General features: G+C 33.7%; 4 protein-coding genes and 2 long non-coding RNA genes across 7 annotated transcripts; 4 read left to right on the forward strand and 2 right to left on the reverse strand.

Moving 5' to 3' along the window:
• The first annotated feature begins 479 nt into the window (after positions 1–479).
• Positions 480–3,833, forward strand: LOC149725069 (large ribosomal subunit protein bL21m-like). The gene is made up of 5 exons (XM_089892690.1): positions 480–741; positions 1,363–1,505; positions 2,472–2,635; positions 3,024–3,180; positions 3,468–3,833. The coding sequence occupies exons 1-5, from the start codon at positions 614–616 to the stop codon at positions 3,530–3,532; spliced, it is 657 nt and encodes a 218-aa protein (XP_089748816.1). The 5' UTR covers positions 480–613; the 3' UTR covers positions 3,533–3,833.
• Position 3,834: 1 nt separating this feature from the next.
• LOC149725070 (1-acyl-sn-glycerol-3-phosphate acyltransferase epsilon-like) lies at positions 3,835–8,539 on the forward strand. The gene is made up of 8 exons (XM_089892668.1): positions 3,835–3,979; positions 4,494–4,603; positions 5,233–5,344; positions 5,756–5,917; positions 6,290–6,410; positions 6,968–7,082; positions 7,531–7,743; positions 7,994–8,539. The coding sequence occupies exons 1-8, from the start codon at positions 3,882–3,884 to the stop codon at positions 8,206–8,208; spliced, it is 1,146 nt and encodes a 381-aa protein (XP_089748794.1). The 5' UTR covers positions 3,835–3,881; the 3' UTR covers positions 8,209–8,539.
• LOC149725071 (splicing factor YJU2-like) lies at positions 8,444–11,939 on the reverse strand. The gene is made up of 7 exons (XM_089892679.1): positions 11,721–11,939; positions 11,394–11,494; positions 10,755–10,899; positions 10,241–10,372; positions 9,835–10,016; positions 9,195–9,312; positions 8,444–9,018 (listed from the first exon to the last, which is right to left on the reverse strand). The coding sequence occupies exons 1-7, from the start codon at positions 11,742–11,744 to the stop codon at positions 8,728–8,730; spliced, it is 993 nt and encodes a 330-aa protein (XP_089748805.1). The 5' UTR covers positions 11,745–11,939; the 3' UTR covers positions 8,444–8,727.
• A 153-nt stretch (positions 11,940–12,092) lies between these two features.
• LOC149725072 (uncharacterized) lies at positions 12,093–14,445 on the forward strand. Its single transcript, XM_089892675.1, has 4 exons — positions 12,093–12,428; positions 12,638–12,835; positions 13,468–13,590; positions 13,657–14,445. The coding sequence occupies exons 1-4, from the start codon at positions 12,217–12,219 to the stop codon at positions 14,150–14,152; spliced, it is 1,029 nt and encodes a 342-aa protein (XP_089748801.1). The 5' UTR covers positions 12,093–12,216; the 3' UTR covers positions 14,153–14,445.
• A 330-nt stretch (positions 14,446–14,775) lies between these two features.
• Positions 14,776–15,417, forward strand: LOC149725073 (uncharacterized). The gene is made up of 2 exons (XR_016386514.1): positions 14,776–14,965; positions 15,098–15,417. It is a non-coding gene; the product is annotated as an uncharacterized LOC149725073 (long non-coding RNA).
• LOC149725074 (uncharacterized) lies at positions 15,362–17,199 on the reverse strand. 2 transcript variants are annotated; one of them, XR_016386511.1, is made up of 4 exons: positions 17,059–17,199; positions 16,731–16,841; positions 16,485–16,576; positions 15,362–15,929 (listed from the first exon to the last, which is right to left on the reverse strand). It is a non-coding gene; the product is annotated as an uncharacterized LOC149725074 (long non-coding RNA). The 2 variants fall into 2 exon arrangements; XR_016386510.1 differs by lacking the exon at positions 17,059–17,199 and having other exon boundaries at positions 16,731–17,052.
• Positions 17,200–17,228: the final 29 nt, after the last annotated feature.

Consider the following 17,228-nt stretch of genomic DNA (forward strand, 5'->3'; position numbering starts at 1 on the left):
TTTCATCGACGTATAAGCTAAGTTTTATAACTTAAAATTGTTTAATTTTACATTTATTAAAAATCACTTTACAGCGAAATACCAACGGAGGGGAATACCCAATCCGGGCTGACGACACGTAACAATCGTATTTATTCAACCATGTTAAATTAATCAGGGACCAAAGTACAATTTTAATACACGCTAATATAAAACGTACCTTGGAACTAGACCCGATTAATTAAACACTTTTTAACCGTCATGTTCAAAGTACATTTTCTAGCTAGTCCCTTGTAGTGTTAGGACAATTGTATTTCGCGTAGAGGACCACAGACTAAACACATTTTGCGTGGTATACATTTTTCGCGATCTTATTAATTGATTGCACATATATATATAGATTAAGTAACGTAAATAATTAAATAAACGGTATTTTACAGATTTAACAAAAGTGTTATCAAATTACCACTGATATCATATTACGCGCGCGTCGCTGTTGCCAGCCGCAGTGACATTTGATGTTGTTTGGTTGTCTGTTTCGCGTAATTTCCGTGCGTATGCTATACACATCAATTCTGTCAACGTTTCTGTTATTTCCTGTCCAGTTTTACATAGCTAGAACTCTGTAAACAGTATGAAGCGATCGTTAGAAAAGGTGGCTGGTCTGTTATACAGAACGTCTCTTTTAACTGTACCGCATCGAAGCAAATTTAACTCAAACCTCGTGCGAACTGTTCAGACAAATGTAAAGTTACATCACAGGTGGTTTATATAAAATATGAAGTGAAAATTATGTTTAAATCGTGCAAAATTTCTTGGCATTTAAGTCTTGTGATTTGTTTAACATTATTGAATTGTTATAACAGCAATCATAGTATTACAAACGCCGGTACTTCAATATTTGCACAAGGTGTGAAATTTAAATTGTTGAAAATACGTCACTTTTTAACTGATAAGTAGATTTCAAATGTTACTTTTGTACAAGAAGAACTGCTGAGTATGAGTAGTTTCAAAAATGTTCTTATACATTTAACTTAGTTTTTGTAATACGTAAATTTGGGCCCAAATCTCAGGTCACTTAACATGTATTAGGGCGTATAGGAACTCATTATTATAATGTAGGGCAACGATTGTTAGCAGAAAGTAGTAAATTGGGTATAGATAATTTGGAATATGTTTTCTATGCACATTTACTTTAAACATAAATTATAAAATGCAGTGTATTTTGACACAATTAACATTTGATGTTCCAATTACCTACAATTACATATGTGGTAATTTGTAAGCGGCACGAGGTGTGTGAAATAGAACATTGACAGCTGTTGTTGCCCCAATTATCCTTATAAGAATAAAAAAGTGACATTTATCCATTCTTTTATTCAGACCTATCTGCATTTATTCTCATGTAAGCCAGCGGAATCTCTACGAGCCTTTACCTGAGGCTACAGTCGAACATGTTCCAACTTTTTATGATCAATATGTTTTCCCACAACCTCCAGATGTTATATCAGAAGAAGAACATACAGGTAAAAAGATTGCCTTATCTTTAGTTCATTATAAACATTATGTTTACCTACTTTTGCTACCAACCAGTTATTAAGAAAGAAGTTTTTCTACCTACCTGGTATATATATATATATAAAAGTAATTTTATTCTAACATTTCGTGACAATACTTCATCAGAATTTTTAATTTTATATCTGCATTGAATATCTATTGTACAATATAACCACTAAACAGTAATAAACTTATGGCCCTACATAGGAGTTTTTTAATTATACATTTTTTTGGGAAATTTCAAAAACATTTAAGTAACAAAGTTTACTAGAATACTATTGCTTGTTTAAAACAAAATAACAAAACAATTTTTTACAAAAACTGAATTTGCAAAAGTTTTTATGTGAAAACTGTTAAGTGTTGCTAAAAAAATTAAAAGATCAAATATAAATATGTTACCATTGTGGGCGTATGTGTTCTTGGGCAAGACACCATACACTAATTGCTCCAGCCCAGTGGTCACTAATGGGTTGTCCAAATTATCAATCATGTATTAAAAATATTATTTACCAAGAAATTGAACATGGTAACTCATAAGTGGGCACAGGGTGTGCGAAGCAGAACACCGGTGGTATTATGGCTTTCATTCGTTTATTCTTGTGCCGTGGCATAGTGGTTAGCGCGCCTGTCTGTAACCCAGAGGTAATGGGTTCAAGGCTCATCGCTGCTACCATTGTGGGCGCATGTGTCCTTGGGCAAGACACTTAACGCCAATTGCTCCAACCCAGTGGTCACTAATGGGTTGTCCAAATTATCAGCCATACATAAAAAAAAATAAAAAATACCCCAAAAAATAATCACCCACAAAGTAACATACATGGTAACTCGTAAGCTGGCGCGAGGTGTTAAACCGTGTTATAACGACTGTCGCGCGATGATAAAGTAAGTTACATTCATTCATTCAAATATATAATAGTAGCTTTTTGTTTCTACAGTTGTAACACGTAAAGTAAATGAATGCATTGCTGAAGCTCAAAACCAACGATTGTTTGCTGTGGTTGTGTATGGGGCTAAACATTACAAAGTGACAGACCTTGATTTAATTCAAACTACTGGTTATATAGACGCAGAACCTGGGGAGAAAATACGACTTGAAAAGGTGAAGTAAATTGTTATTGTTTTAATTAAAATCATTAGTTTCGAATCAAAATCTAAAATGGGCAGTTTTTGTAAATAACTATAATGGGTCTACCAGTAATTCAAAAATAAATATCTAAACCATGCAAAATATAGAAGTTACAAAATATAGGCTATAGGTGTAAAAATACATTAGGGCCTAATGTGTAGGCCTATGGAATAAAAAGTATATATTTGAAAAAAATCTAGAAGTGTATAAAAGCAAAATATTCTAACCAAAATAACCTACAATAACAATTTATAAAGTTTAAAAAATTAAAATTATATATATTTAAAAATGAGATTAAAATGATACTAATTTTTTATATCAGGTTTTTATTGCTCAATTAAAGAAATAAATTTTATTTTAGGTTTTACTTGTTGGTGGAAAAGATTTCACAATTGTTGGTCGTCCGATATTGAAACGTAGTTTGGCGAAAGTAGAAGCGGTTGTGGTGGAAAAAACTCCAGGAGCTCAAAAAATAATTCAACGTTATATTAAAAAGAAAAATTTTCAAAGAAAATACAGTAAGAGGTTGAATCAATAAATGTAACTTGCTTTATCCTTGTGGAGCCGGGATGCGACAGTTTTTATAACACTTTTTTTTATAATTTTTATGGCCGGAAAACGACAGTTTTTATATGTAACTTGCTTTATCTTTGCGTGGCCGGAAAACAACAGTTTTTATAAGGTGTTCTGTTTCATCCACCTTGTGCCACCTTAGGAGTTACTATGTATGTATGTATCTTTATGGGTAAATGTTGGTAAAATACTAGAGTGCACAGAGTTGTTTAAACATAAATTTATATTGCAGTTTATACACCTGTGCATACTGTGCTGAGAATAACTCGTGTAGAAGCATATCCGGGCATTGAATGAGTGGACCTTGACTTCTCATATCTATTCATTCTTCAGCATCAAATCGTTGAACTTCACTCTTTAAAATGTGGCCATAATTTTACTTGCTGTGAACAACCAACTGTAAAATTTTTGGACATTTTTGCCTTTCTAAGTTAGTTAAACAAGAAAGAGGAAAAGGATTTTTGTGCTAAACCAATCAAACACCACCTTCTGGACTTTGTTTTATCACTTTAATATCAAGCTGCTCCTTCATATTGATAATCTGTTTCATGCCTTTTTATAGCAGATAATTATTTCTGACTTGAATTTTGTTTGTAGAGCTGTTATATCATGTAGGTAGTTTATAGGTACCACACTGTTATTAATTATGTCAGTCCTTGCAAGTTTGGTACGATGTCTTGTGGCTTGTTTTGCTTGTTTGGTGATCTTCTGCTCTGTACCTGTTTATGTGGTATTACTGGTCAGGTAAGTTACATTCTAAAATTTATGACTTAATTTTTAAATATATATATGTTTTTTATTGGGGAGACTAATCTGGATTTTCATTAAAGTAAAAATAGAATTAATTATGTGAAATATTAAAACATGTGTAAAGTACGGTACATTCTGTAATTGGTAATTACCTACAGTTTAATCATACATTAAGTTGAAGGTGTGGCTTTTACCACTTATGGTAATTAAGGGATTTGCAGTAATTCTAATTATATGCTGGTGGCAATTTACAATTAAATTAAGAAGATTTTCTTGTACCATCTAAAGTAAAGCTTAATTACTCTTTAATTTTCATGAATAATCCTAGAAAATATAATATGCAACTTTTATCCTGCAATAGGTTATAAATTAATATGTTCTTTTTGCATCAATTTTTAACTAAAATTTTGTAATTTTAACTCATAAGGTGCATAAAATATGGCACCTATGTGAAAACAACTATTTCTGATAATCGCATCAGTTTTAAGAAATTATTTCAATTTTTCAGTTGGATGGTAATTTCAATCCCACTACCTGAAACATGGTTTCATATCATGGAGGATGGTTTATGGGGGTGGTATCAAAGTGTGGTGGTGTTCTTTTTCGAACACTGTACTGGTATGTTTGTTTTTATGATTGTTTCTTAAGTTGTTCAATTAATGTAAACACAGATTCTTTCACTTGTTGCAATCATTTCACATTATTTTATTCTAATTTAATGAGATTGTGTAAATGTTAAATTTAATTTGTTTGCAAGTTTATATATGTGTTTCTAACTATGTAACAAACATTCAAAAAATTATTTCAACTTAAGACTTGTGTTTTGACATAGAAACAGGCAAATGTTCAAGTCATTATTTATTAATACAAACAGCCATTTCCCAACCAAGCCTATAACCGCATAACATAAATGGCTTGTTTGTCGGCTAGGTGTAGCGACTACGCTTATTTTCCTCCAAATAAATGTAGATATGTTTTTAACTGTAATTGTGTTTTAACAACTGTAGTTTCGTCGCTATATCCTGTCTTTCGTTTAAAATATTTCTAAATCTTTACTACTGTAATTGAAGAGACAAACAAAATTATTATTGTTAAATATTATTTTTTAACTGTAAGTGTGTTTTAACGACTGTCGTTTTGTCGCTATATCCTTTCTTAACTTTAAAAAAAATATTCTTTGATTTTGCTATTGTGTAATCATTACTATTCTAACAAAAAGATATCAACACAACATTAATGTTTTATAGGAGTGGAGTTATACATAGAAGGTAACATACCAAAGATTAAGGAAAACTGCATCGTTATCAGCAATCATCAATGTTTGGTGGATTGGATTGTGGCCGACTTTGTTGCGATTCGGTAAAAAATCAACTAAAAAAACTTCCTTTTCGTACCACGTCTTATGTTAACTTGTGTTTTCTTTATACAATAGCCTTTTCAAGTTTTTATACCATAAAAAAATGTTTAATAGCCTTTTCATACCATTTCTTGGCTTATCTTAATATTTCTTTTTTTTTGCAAAAAGGTAACCTTTTTTGTCATTGCAATAATTTAACATAATACATAAAGCAATAGATTTATGTTATATTATGTTATGTATGGGTTTATATGGTTCATAATATTTTTTCATTATATTAAGTTTAACAAGAAGACAACTAGTTATAATGAAAAACTTTTTATCTCATATATATATATATATATCCATTTCTTGGCTTTTATAATATATATATATATATATATATGATTTTTGAACAATTTGTTTACCCACAGTCAAGGAATGGTAGGCCACATGCGTTATGTCTTCAAGAACAGCCTTAAATATTATCCATTGTATGGGTTTGGATTTGGAGTACATGGAGGGGTGTTTGTAAGAAGAGATGGGAAATACAATGATGACAACATGAAAAAAACACTGAATAAACTCATTAGAAGGTAATAATGTTTGTTTTTCAACTAAATACTTCTTCCAACCAACTAAATGTAAACATGTTTTTAACTGTAAGCTTGTTTTAACAACTGTTGTTTTGTCGCTATATCCTGTCTTTTCGTTTAAAAATTTCCAAATCTTCGCTACTGAAATTGAAGAGACAAATCAAAGTTATTATTATTGAATATAATTTTTTTTACCTGTAAGTGTGTTTTAAGGACTGTTGTTTTGTTGCTATATCCTGTCTTTACTTTTAAAAAATTAATATTTGCTAAAAATATATAGGTTATTATTATTTGTATCTTAAAATGAATGTAGAATTTTCAAGAGGTATGAATAGTTTTTAAGATGTATCATTGACCATTAATTTAATACAGAAAAACAAATCTATATTTCCTGGTTTACCCAGAAGGCACAAGATTTTCTCCAGCACGAAAAGACCTACTTGAAAAAAGTCAGTCATTTGCCACAAAAGCTGGTCTTCAACCGCTGTCACAGGTATTAGGCTTCTAAGCTTTCTACTATACTTATATGAATGAATGTAACTTACTTTATGCTCGCGTGGCCAGAAAGCGACAGTCGTTAAACATGGATGTGTCTCGCCCAAGAAGCAAGAACACATACCCTAACAATGGTAGCAGGGAAAAGCCTTGAACCTATTTCCTATGGGTTGGAGGCAGGCGCGCTAAGCAACTGTGCTATTTATCATGATAAATAAAAAGATTACTTAATTATTATTATACTAAAGAGTATAGATGACTTAATTATCATTGCTGATAATTAACTGTCATATATTATATTAGTATTGTGTAAGCTGACACGGGGTGTATGAACAACGGTTTTATATCGACTTCAGCATATTTGATAGTTATGTTGCAACAGCAAATGTTACGTAACAATTAATGGTAAAATGTTCCAATTCCAGGCAAAGTAATACTAAATGCAACGAGTGTGTAAGCATGTTACACTCATCCATTTATATTAGTTCTTATATTGTGCAATATATGCAGAATCTTTACACAGCTTAGCTTGTATATTTCTTGTGTATTCCCCAGGTTCTCACACCAAGAGTTAAAGCATTTGAATGTACCTTGAACACATTACGTCATCACGTTCATGCTGTTTACGATATCACAGTCATATATGAAGGAATGCAGAAACACACCAAAGGTAGCTAATAAAGTGTTATATGTAGTAAACATCTTAACATTACATACGATTTCTAATGCTTATAATATATACATTTGTAACCGCAGTAAATTGGAAAAGCTTGTTGAATGTAACTGCTTTAACCTTGCGTAGCTGAAAAACCACAGTCGTAATAATATGGGTGTCCTGTTTTTATACACCTAGTGCCAGCTTTTCAGTTTCGATGTATGTCACTTTGTGGGGGATTTTTTAGTGTTTTTTTTTTCATTATGTGTGGCTGATAATTTGAACAACCCATTAGTGACCACTGGGTTGGAGCAATCGCCGTTAAGTGTCTTGCCCAAAGACACATACGCCAACAATGTTAGCAGTGACAAGCTTTGAACCCATTACCTCTAGGTTAGAAGCAGGCGTGCTAACCACTTTGTCATAGCGCCAATTTAAAAAGTACCTGCATGTTTAAATACAGGAGATAAACGACTTGTAGCACCTACTACATGGCAGTTCATCACTGGTAAATGTCGACGGGTTTATATTCGCTTTGAGAGGTTTCCCATTGATGATGTTGTCAACTCAATCACGTCACTTAAGAGTGACAACCCTGACACTTCTGGATGTATGTTATGGTTGCATGAAAGATTTTCTAGCAAAGATAAACTTCTAAAAGACTTTTATGAAAATGGTAAGTATATTAGGGTGGGGAAGATGGGACACCTTTTCATTCTATTTTCTTCATCCATTTAGTAGTAAGCAAAAAACATTTAAAGAATTATAAAACCGTATCCTTAATACTCTCATAGATCGGTATTAATTGTTTAAAACACAATCAGGATATTCGAATATTATGTGCTAAAGGTGCCCCATCTTACCCCACAGTAATATATCTTAAAAAGTTTGTGCAGTTTGAAAATGTATTGAAACATTCTTTATAGATGAGACTTCAAGTCAAGCTATGCAAAAGAAAGCTTCACCTTTAAGCAATGGTTCAAGATGTGTTCTGCCATTATCACAGACACTACCCTCTGCACTTAGTATTATGATACTTACTTCTATGATGTTATATTTTCCTTTGACGAGAAGCTTAATGATATGTATTAGTACATTTGGTACAGCTCTATGCGGTTTTTATGCGCATGTTTTCTTTTAAACAACTTTAATATAGTTTTAGTACAATCACATGTATATGCACTAGTAACATGTCAGAGATTTGATACAGCCGTTACTACGCTTTATTTTTAGCTGCTGCCCAAGGCTTCACTTGTGATTATATCACTGTAAATATTTCTCTAGTACAACTTTGCTATACCTGTCTGTACTCAGATTTATTTATTTTATAGCAACATATTGTTTCTTAAGCTTTTCTGTAAGAAGCAACACAGATATTTTGTATTTTTTCAGCGATGGTATTTATGAATCTGCTAGTTTAAATGCTTTGTATTGCATTTTATTGATTTATGCACATTAAAAAAATGTTTTAAGTTTTTGACTACTGCACCTTTTGAACAGGTGGTATTCACTATGTTATAAAAACTCTATATTAAAATGGGTATTGATTTATGCAGAAAAAAATGTTTTAATTTTTTGATTACTGCACCACGCACCCCTTAAACAGGTTAGAGTATTCATTTTGTTTTAAAAACCTAATGTTAAAATGAGGCTACAGAATTTAGTCCGAATCTGTTTCATTGCTACTACTGTTACTTCCATAACCACCAAGTAAGGATAAACCAACTGGTTTTGCAGGTTCAGTAGTTTTACTCTTAGTGGCTCCAACTCCATTTAGATTTTCAGGATTGTCTTTTACAGGCTGCTCCAGTTTTTTATGAGTGTTTTGGGAAGTACTTGGTTCATTGTTTGAAGCTTTGGTCGTTTTTCTCACTATTCCCAGCAATGCCGCAGTTTTCTTTTTTGATTTCACATCAAGTTTCTGCATTTTGCTTGTGGACGCCTCACCGCTCTGTTACAAAAAATAAACATTAGAAAATATTGATTAAAAGTAAAAGTTCGGGTGACACCCACCGTTCGCCTATGTGTACACTGGCACCTTTTGAGCATATTTTTATCAGCGTATTACTATAGTAAAAAAGTGAATAGTTTTTGAGAAAAATGGAGATATGCAATCTTTTCCCCTACATCAGTTAGGATGCTGGATGCCTCTATTGGTCGTTTCTTTGTGTCCGGAGTCTTCTTATCTTCTTCATCACTGTCATCATCCTGTAATCTCCGGATCATATGGTTATCAAAAATTTTCCTAAAGAGGACAGACATGAAGTTATCTTCTGTTGGTTTGGTTAGAGTACTTGTTTATGGAGCATCAAACAAATGTTTTGTTTCAACAACTGTTGTTTTGTCGCTATATCCTGTCTTTTCGTTTAAAAAATTTCTAAATCTTTGCTACCGGCATCGAAGAGTCAAATAAAGTTATTATTATTATTATTAAAATGACCACAACATCTGAAGGGGAAATGTTATTAAATTTTTTTACCAAAACCCAGAAAAATTAATTAATTAATGTGGAAACGAAAGCCTTTTGCTTGGCTTGTTTTTGTTTGTATAGACCCTTAACAGCCGGGTAAAAGCGGTTTTACTTATAAAACTTTGGAGCTAAATATATTAATGTCACTCCCGTTTTAAAAGCTGGGGTAACAGGCATGAGGAAACTAAAATGTTACACTTATGCTTATAGTATTACCATGCTTCGAGTTTTACATTGCGCTGAATTCTGCAACAATATGGGTTTCCCTAACATTATATCTATAACAACATCTCGTACCTTACTTCTTCATCCTCCTCTTGCTTCAACCTCGCAATTCTCTCTTCTTCTGACTCCTGGCGTTTCCGTAGCAACCCATCATAATCAAGACCAGCCACACGTTCATTCAACTCCCGTAACTCCTCCAAACTCTCCATCATTTCCATCTCCCGCTTCGAATCCCGAGTTCTGATCTCCAACATCTTAAAAGGAAGAAAATTAAAATACATAATGGTACAGTGCAGTGGTTAGCAAGTCTGCTTCTAACTCAAGAGGTCATGGGTTCAAGGCTTGACCCTGCTATTATTGTGGGTGTGTGTGTGTGTCTTTGGACAAAGCGTTCCCTTCAACATTGTTCAAGACCAAGATATTAGCAATACATGGCTACTGCTGTATTGTGGTATAATTACAGTTGTCTCATCCCTACCTTCATTGGATTAGCTTCATCTGCATCTTTTTTCTCCTGTAGTCGTTTCTCTTCTTGTTCCAACAACTTTTCTGCCTCAAAATTCCTCGTAGCCCCATGTTCGATTGCATAATCCATATTCTCAGGGTCAGTCTAAAAGAAAACAGTTTTATAATAACAATAACAACATTATTTGTCTATTCGATTACGATAGGGAAGATTTAAAAATATTTTAAACAAAAAGACAGGATATAGCAACAAAACAACAGTTGTTAAAACAGGCTTACAGTTAAAAACATATTTATCTCGTTGGAAGAAAATAAGCGTGGTCACTACACTTAGCAGACAAACAAATTTATGTTTAATTAATAATTATCAATTATTATCAAGTTAGTCTTCTAATCTAATGGAAACAAAAGTTCGCGCAAAGATACATCTCGTTCAGTGGGTTTATTACTAGAAAAAAAGTCAAAATCAATATCAAACATGTTCAAAATATTTTTAGTAATAATAAAGCTTTGATAGTCGTAATGACCTTGAATGTAATTTCCGCCACGCATTTTGTGCATTTGATATAGAATCTGTAGATCCTTAGACCAAGATAATCTTCAGTCTGGACAGTTTCCATTCTAGCGTTAAATTTCGTTCCTTTGTAGATGTAATTGCCACAGGTTTTGCATCTGTAATAGAACAATAAATAAACATTTATGCTAAGTATGTTCAAACTGACACATTAAAGTTTTACAGCATGAAAATAACAATGAATGAGTTTATGAGTGTAACTTATTTACCCATACATGGCAAAGACATTCATTGTAACACAGGTGTTCTTTTTTCATACACCTTGTGCTTGCTTACAAGTTACCACGTATGTAACTTTGTGGGTGATGTTTTTGAGGTGAGAGTTTTTACTTTATACATGGCTGACAATTTGGACAACCCATTAGTGACCACTGGGTTGGAGGAATTGTTATTAATTATCTTTCTCAGAAACACATATGACCGAAATTGTAGCAGCGACAGGCCTTAAACTCGTAACCTCTAGGTTAGAGACAGGTGCGCTAATCATTATGCTAGGCACCAGGAAAGAAGCATTGCTACATAATATTCCGTCACAACAAAACAATTTTACAAGGGGAAAAGCTAGGACACATACTACAGAATTGACATATACCTCATATGAAATGGGGCCATAACACGGATAACATATTGTCTGTCTTTGGCTCGCTTAAGCTTGGGTATTTTAGAAGGATCATAATCAGGAGGGTAGTATTTCTGCAAAGAGATTTGACTGATTTAGCTTGTAAATGTGGTAATATTGTATATGGTAAATACGTTTTTGGATTAATAAACAGAATTACAGTTAAAAGAATAACAAATAGTATTTCTGTAAGAGATTTGACTGATTTAGCTTGAAAAATTGGAAACTATGCATAGTAAGTAAAGGAGTTTTTAAATTTTCAAACAGAAATACAGTTAAAAGAATAATGAATAAACGTACGTTTAGAACTTTTCGTTCGGACATACTGCTTTGTCAGTTTATCACAAAAACGAATCAAAAAATTCCGTATTTCTTCTAAATCTGGTAAAAACAGAGACTTGACGTTGTATATTTGAATGTATATATACACACAGTATAAGCTTATTTTATTGCAAACAAACCAAACAGACGTAAACACAACACAAGACACTCGGATATCAAAACACAAACACGCTACTACTCCCCAATCATATTCGTTCCGCTTGCTTTGCTCTTTATTACGTCACCAACACTCGCCGCTTCTTTTTTATGACGTCAGAAAAAATGGCGCCATTGCGATAGAAGGAAGTTTGTGACAAAGCGATGTCTAATTTGCCTGTTTTGCGGATAAGAAAATCGCATTTAAAAGAGCCACTGTGCATTTATTTTTCATTTCTTTATACATAAGCGTCTGTCTTATTATTTTTTTATAACTTTTTAATAGATTTAGTTTTTACCAGTACGCAGATTTGTTAAAATGTCGTCGAGGTCATTTCGTGCGAGCTCCGATCGAAAAGTTTACGTTGGCAATCTTGGAACGCACGCATCAAGAGAGGATCTTGAAGAAGAATTCAGCTACTACGGAAGATTGGACAGCGTTTGGGTCGCAAGAAACCCTCCAGGTTTTGCGTATGTTCTTTTCGAAGATGCCCGAGATGCAAAAGATGCCGTTCGTGGATTAGATGGAAAGTAAGATATATTGTTAAAAACTTCAATATTATTTTGAGCTTTTTTCCAATATTGTACATATTGCTACAGAAACTTATGTCGTTTTTATATATTTTACTGTTTATTTGAAACTAATTATTATACTAAACACATTTTTTGAAGGAGATTGCCATTGTTATAGATTTCACTGTTTATTTGAAACTAAATATGTTCTTTTACCCCATTTTCAGAATAATTTGCGATCGAAAAGTAAGAGTTGACATTTCAAACTCCCGAAGTACCGGTCGGCCTGCACGACGTGGTCCTGCTCCATATGATAGATATGGAGGAGGAGGTGGTGGTGGAAACCGAGGGTTTCGAAGCGATATGAGATGTTACAACTGCAGCGAGACCGGTCACTTTGCACGTGATTGCCCAAGGTCTAGAGGGTAAGCTTAAAATTGTTTTGTTTAATTGCGGTTACTTTATTATCTTGTTAGAAGTATAGGTTTTAAGGTTTACTTTGATGATCCTTCAACCCAACAATCATTGATGTGAACATTGCGCTCTCTTATGGCACAGCTGAGTATGGAAACCTCACCAAAATATAATATTATAATTTGAAACAATTCATAAGCTATTAATTTAATTCCAAACTTTGCCGTGTCAAACTTTTAACTGAGCATATCACTGCCCTTCTAGGCTGATTTTCATGTCACCGAGTGTACATTATTGATACGAGGCCCATGTACGTGGTGCACAGTGGCTCAGAGCGCCTAATGAACGATAGAGGGCATGAACGATATGTGATCGTGGTGCAGTGTGCGTTTTTGTTCGGTGCGAGTGATCGCAGAATGAATGACCCGAGATCGGCTGAACTATTACAGCGCGCTTCTCAACGATTAGGAATTTAGTGGTGGCTTTTCAGTGTTTGGCAAGTAATAACCTATTTACGTCAATTCGTCATCACATGCAATGCACCAAAGGCCACTTTTTCTTCAAGTTAAATTTTTCTATTTATTATCCGGGCAATACGTTGGTATCATGAGCAGCATGTGACTCATTTGCTTCATTTTCTCAGTGTGGGTAGGCGTCGCCGCTCCCGCTCTTATTCTAGGTCCCGTTCACGATCTCGATCCTACTCCAAGTCCAGATCTCGTAGTCCAAGGAGAAAGAGATCACGCAGAAGTCGATCGCGCAGCACGTAAGTTATGATTGAATCATTTAATAAAATGTGGGAAACAGTTTTATCATCTTTCTGTTTCTTAAGATCAAGTGCTGAGCGCAAAAGTCGCAGCCCAAGAAAATCAAGTCGTGAAGATCGTCGACGTAGGACCAGATCTGATCGCTCCAGCCGTTCCAGATCAAAATCGGAAGATAAGAAAGGTTCTCGTTCCCGTTCAAGAAGTCGTGACAAAGATCGGAAGAGTCGCTCTCGATCCAAATCCGTGGAGTATATTGAGAAGAGGGATTCTAGAAGTCGATCACGCAGTGCTGATAAATCAAAGAAGAGCAGATCAAAATCTCTGGATCGATCCAGGGATCGCAGTGCCTCAAGGAGCAGATCTCGTAGCAGGAGTCCTCGGGGTAATAAATCTAAAAGTAGGTCCAGATCTCGTACCCCAGTGAATGGTGTCGAGAATGGAAATTCTCCACGGAATCGCAGTAGATCTCGTTCTAGGAGCAAAGATAATGCACCCGAAGATGAGAGGCAAAAAGAACATTCCAGATCACCGAGTCCCAATCGCTCTGATAATGAAAACTGATGATATTTTTAAAAAATTCGACCAACGCATAATTTCTGTTCAATGACAGAAATGGTTCATTTTTGTATCCGCTGAACTGCAAACATTCCTAAAACGTTTGGGATCTTTTTATCCGATAAACTGTAACTTTTACACATGATCATCAATAATTACAGTTTAAGTTTTAAGTTAATTTTATGAACACTAGATCTTTGTATTGTCACCATACTCGAAAATGCGTCATTTGAAAATCTTGTAAATTAGTTCGACCATCAAGTGTAAATAAAACGTTTGTGTAGTTCATATAATATAAAGTTTTCAAAACGTTAAAACAAAAGTACGTGGGTGCAAGAACAGGTAAGGTATATTGTTTATAGGTAAGGTATATTGGTTATTAAAATATTTACCTTTAGTTTGTTAGGGTTTGTAGACTAGTTCAGCTGTGGGCGTACTAACCCTCAATTTGTTTATATTTTTAAGTAATGATTAAACTAAGGGAAAAAGGTATAATTCCGGATTAAAAATGTGGGGAGGAAAAAAGAAATGGTTATTATTTCATGCTTGGCCACGTGGTTAAAACGCAGTCATCCATAACAACATTTGTTTTGACATAGTTTAATAAAGAAGTAGTTTCACGGGTAAGCGATATCACGTGGTTCGTCACGCATGACTGTGGTCCCACTCCGCGGCAATTTGACTGGCAGAGTATAATGTTACTTGTATTGTGTTGGTTAGTAGGGCGTCTCTAATGTTTGGTGTAGCAACACAAACTTGTCTTACAATATAAAAACTAAATAGTATCCATGTTCGCAATGACAACATCTAAGTACTGCAGTGAGTGTATGTGACTAGTATTTTGAATTGGTTTTTATAACGATTTTCTGTTGTTTTTGCTACCAGACTTCGTTGTACTTGTATACCCCAATACCCGAGGTCAATTAGCAATTATGTGTACCATTTCTGTAGAGTCTGATGAAATCATTCAAGAATTTATGAAAATACCTGAGTTTGAAATTGAGAAAGCATTGATACAGAAATGGGTTTGGAATCACAGAAAACTTGTTCAAGTCTACCTACTGAAAGACTGTTAAAAGAAATAATGAAAAACTTAGATCCTTCAAGAGAACTTACAAAACACGGAGAAGTGTTTGCCAAAAAGTGGATAGCAAATGCCAATTGCAGTAAAAACATTGACATTCTCAAAATCAATATTGCAGACTACCCATCCTGTCATGATTGTAATTGTTTTTTAATCCAGCACTTCCCAATAAATTCAGTGGTCCGCATTTGTTGTTAATGCTTAGCACAGAACGCTAAAAAAGTACAAGAAATATTGATAGCACTTCTGGACTTACTTATAAAGACATTAGTGAAGTGGAAAAAGATGGAATTAAGTATTTGGCTGGTTATACCATTATGAAAGCTTCAAAAAAGTTTGGATCCGAAATGATCCGAAGCGATTTAAAACGCAAAACAAAATAAAGCTTTCCAAACTGTTGACCACACATTTGTTTTTTAAATTTGGATCTCGAGGAAGCACCTCTGTCCTGATTTAAAAACAAAAATAGTAAAAAATCTAAAGAAAAGATAAACTTGGATAGAGCAGCAGGTCAGATCAGAGAATAATCACTGTGAGTCAAAAGGATGTTGCTTGTTATACCATTTTTTAATAATACAACATAGTTTTCTTGGTCTTTGTTCTTTTATTATATTTTAGTTACGCTTGACTTCTGTCTGTAGTGATCTGTATTTCTCATTTTGGTTTTTCTAGAATTGAAACATCTTGTTTTTTGAAGAACTGAAATAAATAAACAAGCAATGCTTAAGACAGAATGTGTTATGTTAAAGTACAATAGCTTGCCAGCATATAGTACTGTTGTTGAGAGGAGTAGTAAGTGCTATAAAGCTAAGACGTGGCAACATCAGTTAGCAAAATTCTTGCTAGAAGAAGTGATTTAAATAAAATGTATGTTTGAACTATGTGGCAACTCAATGCCACTAATAAAATTGACTTCGTCAAAACAGACAATAAGAAATGCCCTGTTATCATCGAAACCCGGAAGTACACGTTTTCTAAATATGACTGGAGAATTGGGTAAAAAAGTGTTGTTGACACACATCTCTCAATTATATGATTTGGAAAAAAGTCTACCAGATTAACAACTTGGACCCGCCTGACAACTGCTCACATTAATCTAGCTTTTGCAAAGGTGTACGCCGTATAGCGTATCATACGATACCAGTACATATGGTATAATTAATAGACCCATTGTAATCAAATTAGAAATTACATAACAGATGAAAGTTAAATTAAATATTCAAGCTTTGTATTTTCTTTACAAAATTGACTTACTTTTAGATGGTACAACATTGTGTCTTGCACAGGTGAACACCCATTGTATATGATAAACAATCCAAGATTGATTTGGTTAGAAAGAGAATTTTCTGCCAAAAAAATGGAAAGAGTATCAAAGTTAAATTTATTAGCATATTTTGAAATCTGTATTGTAATATACGCCTAAAAGCTAAAAAAACACTATATGTAGATTTACAACTCATATTGATTTAAAGTTAAACTTTGAAATTACATGAAACTCACCTCAAAAGGGCAAAGAATGCTTCCGTTCCATCGCCAACTAATGAGAGTATACTGTTCACTACACGTTCAGGAACTTTCACACAAGATATGCTTGAGGCAATGTTTTGAAATCTAGTATGGATTTTATAAATCTTATCTGCCAATTGCTTTAAGTTTCAAAAACAACTAGGTAAGTATTCCCAAAACCCAGATATCACAGAAGCTGCCTATAGAACCCAACATAATATTTAAAGACGAGCAATTACGAAAATGAAGGAGGGGAATAGTTCTCATGGCAAACAAATGTGTAGTCAACAGTATTACACAAACCAGTTAAGTTAAAACAAACCTGTATACTCATATTATTTATATTTCTTCACCAACACCAGTTTATTTTATAAAATAAATGAAACAGCAACAACATACACGGCTGGTTAATTTTACACTTGCTTGTTACACTAAATATAATCTATTTAAATATCCCAAGTTAAAGTACAGCGCGGTAATGAGCGCACAGCT

This window comes from Ciona robusta, chromosome 14, assembly GCF_009617815.1.
Source record: "Ciona robusta chromosome 14, ASM961781v2".
Lineage (NCBI taxonomy): Eukaryota > Metazoa > Chordata > Ascidiacea > Phlebobranchia > Cionidae > Ciona > Ciona robusta.

What these genes read in the sequence shown, in the direction of transcription:
- LOC149725069 (XM_089892690.1), top strand. Translation starts at nt 614, where the DNA reads ATGAAGCGATCGTTAGAAAAGGTGGCTGGTCTGTTATACAGAACGTCT. An exon ending in AATGTAAAGTTACATCACAG is followed by an intron (nt 742 to 1,362) that starts GTGGTTTATATA and finishes TCTTTTATTCAG; the next exon opens with ACCTATCTGCATTTATTCTC. An exon ending in AAATTTTCAAAGAAAATACA is followed by an intron (nt 3,181 to 3,467) that starts GTAAGAGGTTGA and finishes TTTATATTGCAG; the next exon opens with TTTATACACCTGTGCATACT.
- LOC149725070 (XM_089892668.1), top strand. Translation starts at nt 3,882, where the DNA reads ATGTCAGTCCTTGCAAGTTTGGTACGATGTCTTGTGGCTTGTTTTGCT. An exon ending in CTTTTTCGAACACTGTACTG is followed by an intron (nt 4,604 to 5,232) that starts GTATGTTTGTTT and finishes AATGTTTTATAG; the next exon opens with GAGTGGAGTTATACATAGAA. An exon ending in GTCTTCAACCGCTGTCACAG is followed by an intron (nt 6,411 to 6,967) that starts GTATTAGGCTTC and finishes TGTATTCCCCAG; the next exon opens with GTTCTCACACCAAGAGTTAA.
- LOC149725071 (XM_089892679.1), bottom strand. Translation starts at nt 11,744, where the DNA reads ATGTCCGAACGAAAAGTTCTAAAC. An exon ending in CCGAACGAAAAGTTCTAAAC is followed by an intron (nt 11,495 to 11,720) that starts GTACGTTTATTC and finishes ATCTCTTTGCAG; the next exon opens with AAATACTACCCTCCTGATTA. An exon ending in GAGGAGGATGAAGAAGTAAG is followed by an intron (nt 9,313 to 9,834) that starts GTACGAGATGTT and finishes TGTCCTCTTTAG; the next exon opens with GAAAATTTTTGATAACCATA.
- LOC149725072 (XM_089892675.1), top strand. Translation starts at nt 12,217, where the DNA reads ATGTCGTCGAGGTCATTTCGTGCGAGCTCCGATCGAAAAGTTTACGTT. An exon ending in GTTCGTGGATTAGATGGAAA is followed by an intron (nt 12,429 to 12,637) that starts GTAAGATATATT and finishes CCCCATTTTCAG; the next exon opens with AATAATTTGCGATCGAAAAG. An exon ending in AGAAGTCGATCGCGCAGCAC is followed by an intron (nt 13,591 to 13,656) that starts GTAAGTTATGAT and finishes CTGTTTCTTAAG; the next exon opens with ATCAAGTGCTGAGCGCAAAA.